Source organism: Lutzomyia longipalpis, chromosome 1, assembly GCF_024334085.1.
Source record: "Lutzomyia longipalpis isolate SR_M1_2022 chromosome 1, ASM2433408v1".
NCBI classification, from domain to species: Eukaryota; Metazoa; Arthropoda; class Insecta; order Diptera; family Psychodidae; genus Lutzomyia; species Lutzomyia longipalpis.
In genome coordinates this window covers 38,672,392-38,677,570 of record NC_074707.1, presented here as the reverse complement: position 1 = coordinate 38,677,570, position 5,179 = coordinate 38,672,392, and the positions used below count along the sequence as shown (strand labels likewise).

General features: G+C 34.5%; 1 protein-coding gene across 1 annotated transcript; it reads right to left on the bottom strand.

Annotated features, from left to right (window-relative positions):
• Window positions 1-1,713: 1,713 nt before the first annotated feature.
• LOC129787230 (max-like protein X) lies at window positions 1,714-3,408 on the bottom strand. Its single transcript, XM_055822635.1, has 3 exons — window positions 3,117-3,408; window positions 2,632-3,023; window positions 1,714-2,548 (listed from the first exon to the last, which is right to left on the bottom strand). The coding sequence occupies exons 1-3, from the start codon at window positions 3,259-3,261 to the stop codon at window positions 2,345-2,347; spliced, it is 741 nt and encodes a 246-aa protein (XP_055678610.1). The 5' UTR covers window positions 3,262-3,408; the 3' UTR covers window positions 1,714-2,344.
• Window positions 3,409-5,179: the final 1,771 nt, after the last annotated feature.

Genomic DNA, 5,179 nt, shown 5'->3' with positions numbered 1-5,179 from the left:
TTTTTTTGTTTTATTTCTAAAAGGCTATTGCATCATATTTCTAATGAATTGCAAAGATTTTCCCAGAAATTGACGTCATCAAGAGAAAATTCCTTCTCTCAGCTTGAATTAAAAATTTTAAACAGAGAAAAACTTTGCAGAAAGTGGTAGAAAATCCTTTTCTTAATAACAGAAATGAAGAAATATATTAAAAAAAAAAAGTTTATTGTGGATACTTTGTGCTAAAACCTAAGATCTTATTGAAAGATTGGGGTAGATTCTGATAAAATCTTTAATTTTCTTTTGTAACAACAGCTGCAAGATTTTGACAGATGGGTGTTTTAAAATAGTTCCATTGTCGTTCTAGAAAAAAAACAAAGAATTTGTTGTTCAGGAAAATGGTCAAATGATCCCTGAAGTGGCCTGGTTTCCTTCAAAAATACGATTTAGAGTAGAAACAAAATGTAAAAGTCCTATAAGATTTTGCCCGGAATACCAAAAATCTTATAACTGACGATTTTTTAGAAAAGAAAAGATTTTTATCAGATTTATCCCATTAAATTAATTAATTTTTTACAATAAGTTGAAACGTCGCTGGAGTTTCAGAATTCTCTCATCTTTACAAAGATTTTCAATTTCAGAGTTTTTGTGTTTCTTAGGGTTTTAATTAAGAAATTATCACTAGTAGGGTATTATTCATCTTAAGCCCCTCATGACATTACTTTGAAATACACTTTTGAACCACTACAGACGTCTGAAAAGTAGAGAAACCAAAATATTTTCAATTTATTAACCGATATGCGCTGAAAAGAATTTTAACACTTGGAGGACCCAACATTTGGCACAACGCGGAGGATCAAATTGGTAATAACTACCAGCTAATAAAATATGCTCAATAATTAATTATTAATCAGTTTATTGAACGAAGATGGAAAGTTTCACTAATCCTTAATCCCCTTCAAGCATTCCTACACCTAATTACTAAACATTTAATTAAGAAAATCGTCACTGAAAAAAAATTGCGTAAAATCGATGCAAAATTGCCAATTCAAACGACTTTTTTAGCTAAAATTTTGCAAAAATTTATTAATGCGCCTAAATCATCACATACTTTGATTCTTCAAGTAACTTTTTAGTCATTTCCGGCAATAAAATTAGTCCAAATTAATGATTTTCACCGAGGAAAAGTGAACAAGAGATCTTGATTTGGGGAAATATGGGGAAACATAACCTCAAAACAATGGCTAAAATGTATGGGATTTTGACTGGTAGTTATTACCAATTTAATCCTCCACGTTGGATTCACACTTTGACCTCAATTATCTTCCAAAGAAAAGACTTTTATGGAGATTTTCTTTCTGCTATCTTAAAGTAATTAAAATTCCCTACACATAGATGCTAAATTCATTGAGATAAGTCCAATAGATAATATTCTGTGACGATTTTAAGGTTCCAATTGGTAGCAAGTACCAGTAAAGTCCTCCGAGTGTTAAAGATTTTTCTTTTGTACACATAAAACATATGCGTCAACGCTTCATTGAGTTATCATAAGATACAATATGGGCGTGTCTATAAAGTTTTTTTTAGGACAACTTTGTCAGATTTTTATTATTCAATTATTCAATATTAGTTGAAGTGGAAGGTCTGTATGGCTGATCATCAATGTTTTCTACGTATTCTGACTGAATTATATCATGAGATCCTAAAAAATGAATAACTACCTTTTGCTTTTACTTTTTCTTATTTTTGAAAGAGATTTTTCATTTTATTTATTCTTATATTCTTCCATTTTTTTATTGTTAAATTTATACATGATAATCCATTCCCAGGCTATAAAGTCTATCAACTAACTAACTTGTATTGCTAAGAATTTTGAAAAATAGATAATAAAATTTATTTTACGGTCTTCATTCAAATTCATTATTTTAAATTTAAAAAAAAAATGTTTGTTTTCCTTTATCTTTCCAAGTTTTTAAGTTTTATTTTAATTTTAACAGTTAATGAACTTTTGGAACCTTTAAATTCAACAAAAAAGAAAAAAAACATCTTGAATTATTTGCTTTTTTATCCCTTAAAAAATCAAAAGGAAATTGAATGAAAAACGTAGAATCTTAAGAAAAAAAATCAATTTTTAAACATTTTTGGGCTGAATTTAGAAAAATGGTCCACTTTTTTTAAGCTCTTTTTTGAACCCCTAATAAATTCACCCACTTTCTTCTAGCCCTCGATTAACTAAACCCAAACTATTTATTTCTTTAGAAAAAAAAATCAAAAAATAAATCTTTTTATTTTCACGCGCACGTCAAGTGCTGACTCACCCAACGCTGCTCAACAGCTCCTTCTGCAATTAGTTTTTCCGTTTTTTCTACATTTCCATGGAAGAATTGGGTGTGTTGGTGGGTGCTACGTTGGGAATGATGTTCCTCAGCGTCCTGGACACCACGTCACGCAGCAAATGGGGTTTGCAGTGCTCCTCCAGCCACGGAATAACGCCCGTTGTGAGCTCTGTGAAGTCATTCATTGAGATTGTCTCAAAAGTCTGGAACATCTCATCCATGATGGCCTGAAACTACAATGGGAAGGAATGGGCTTTGTGAGTCTTCGGAAGGCTTCCCAGGAGGATTCGAGAGAGCGAAAGAGAAGGGAACTAACCACTTGGAATTTAATTTCATCGCTGAGCCGCGCTTCGGTACGTCCGGGCGATGCTTGTTGATTCTGTAGCATCTGCTCGTAGCCACTCTGGATGATTCGCAGCCCAATGACATCCTTCTGCAGTGCCACACGCTCCTCTTCCTGCTTCTTCTTCTTCTGATGCAAGTAGCTGATGTAGTCGATGGACTTCTGCAGCACAGCTGCCTTGCTCAGCTTGTACCCGGATGCATCATTCTGCTGCTGGCACGTGGGCACGAGATCCTGGAGTGTGTCGTAGCCCTTCTTGATGGCATCGCGTCGCTTCTGCTCAGCCTGTGTGTGCGCCTCCCGGCGACGCTCCTTGTAGCTGAGGGAGCTGCTACTCCTGTTCGTGTCACTGTCCTCGTCATCATCTTCAATGGGAAAATTTTTGCCCTCTCATTGTCAAGGCCCCACACCCACCCCCCGCAAAAAGAAAAATCCCCTCAATAAATCCCGACACTTGCCAGTGTTGTGCGCCGAGGAGTTCGGTGTGTGGATACTTCCGGAACTGCTGCATCGGGAGTGATGTTGCAGCTGGAAGTGCTTCTCGCTGGGACTCGATGGTTCCGCCTTCATGTCCATCAGCTCGTTCTTGTTGCTCTCGGCCATGATGCTGCCAAAGTCACACGAATCACGCACGATGGATGCACGTTAGGCTGGGCACATTGCTCTTCCTTGTCACTTCTGTCCACAAAGATCTTCTCCAAGTAACTGTGAGGGTTATCCCAAAGACGTCAAATTCCTGTCAAGTCTTTGCTTCTTTGGATGTTTCTTGACAAGGAGAATTTTTCTGCGCAAAAGATTTTTGAATGTAGGTCAAGTGGTAGCGCACCTGACTTACACTGAAATGGCTTAAGTTCGAATCTCGATGACTTTTTTCGCTTGAAAATTTTTTTTCTTGTTTTTTTTTTTTAATAAAGAAATTTAATAGTAAGTGTGGTACTCACCGTTTTCTTGATATTCCTCCTCTCCTAATTCCTCTTGTTGAATCTCCTCAATATCACTCTCGCCCATTACTTCTGCACACTCCAACGTCCTCACTACGACCAACCCTCTCTGTCTCCTCCCGTCTCTACTGAACCGTTCTCTCGCTCCCACAGTAAGAATTATTATTTTGGATTTTTAAAAATAAAAAATCATGAAGTTTACGAAAAATGTTTTTTTTCCAAATTTAGGGTAGGGGAAACTAGGGTAATTCGGTGAATTTTTGGGAGATAATTTTTCCTGAGTTCCATGGAAATATTTTAGATTTCCCATGAAACTATCTTATTTTCCGGGCTACAACTTTGTCTCAGACGATTTTTCTCTATATCAGTGGGAAAATGCTTTTTCAGGCCATTTTCCAAACCCTTCTAAATTTGCCTGTTCCAAAATCCTGGGGTAAAACGGTTAATTGCGTTTTTTGTTCGCTAATCTTAATTTCTTCTTCTTCTGCACTTTAAATTGTACGGCTGTTGGATTCCTTCCGGATCCATATAGCCAATCTTAATTTAATGAAATTATTTTAGCAAGGCACTATACACACAGAAAAATTATTCGTATTAGTCGAATGCGAGTGAGATATTCGCACATAACCTCAGTTTGATTCGCACTCTCCAATGTAAACAATATAGGAAATACTCGTCATTAACGAATGCGAGTGGCACACTCGCAAAAAATGACAATTTCACTGCCACTTTTGATCAAAATTTCTCTCTGTGTAATATCTATTGAGAACGAGAGATTTGTGTACCAATTGAAACTTTTTTTAATAAAAAAAATACAAAAAATTAAAAAAAACGTTAAATTTAAGAAATTGCCGTTTTTATTTGTTTAGTTTATAAAAATTGGTAATAGAAAGTGATTTAACATCCCAAATTGTATATAATAGTTATACTAATTAAGGGAAATTATTTTTTCAAAAATTTAAAAAGTTATTTTAAAAAAACACCAAATTCACCATTTTGCCCCAAGCGGTACTTTTTACTATAAGTGTTTTACGGGAAAACTCGGAAAATTTTTTCGGAAAATTCAGATTAGATTCGTGTTTAGCAATAGTTACTCTGTCTAAAAATGCATTTGGATCAAAAATATTGCAGAGAATTTCGCCAAAACTGAATTTGTAGTTGAGTGGTCAGAGTAACTTTGAGGTTCGAAAAATTTGTTTTTTTTCAAATAAAAGCCAAAATATTGGATCAATTGTTATGAAACTTTCTGGGTTTAGGCAGGGGTATAAAGTGCAACTACTGACAAAATTAGACAGATTAGCTCTCACTGCTTCTTGAGTTATTAATTTTTAATTTTTTTTTCAAATTCATCATTTTACCCCAGTTACCCCTAAATGACGTCAATACGTTTCTCGTTGTTGATATTTTCTTAATTGGTATTTAAGGAATATCCAAGGAGAAAGATTTATTAAGAATTTAAAAATAATGTCGTATTTTTTACAGTAAAACGGGGTAAATGCATTCAATTCAATTCAATAATTATTTTTTGTTGAATTTAATCATTTTAAAACGTTAAAAATCGGTTAAATACTCTGAAATTA

What these genes read in the sequence shown, in the direction of transcription:
- LOC129787230 (XM_055822635.1), bottom strand. Translation starts at nt 3,261, where the DNA reads ATGGCCGAGAGCAACAAGAACGAGCTGATGGACATGAAGGCGGAACCA. An exon ending in CTCCTCGGCGCACAACACTG is followed by an intron (nt 3,024 to 3,116) that starts GCAAGTGTCGGG and finishes TTCCCATTGAAG; the next exon opens with ATGATGACGAGGACAGTGAC. An exon ending in ATGAAATTAAATTCCAAGTG is followed by an intron (nt 2,549 to 2,631) that starts GTTAGTTCCCTT and finishes TTCCCATTGTAG; the next exon opens with TTTCAGGCCATCATGGATGA.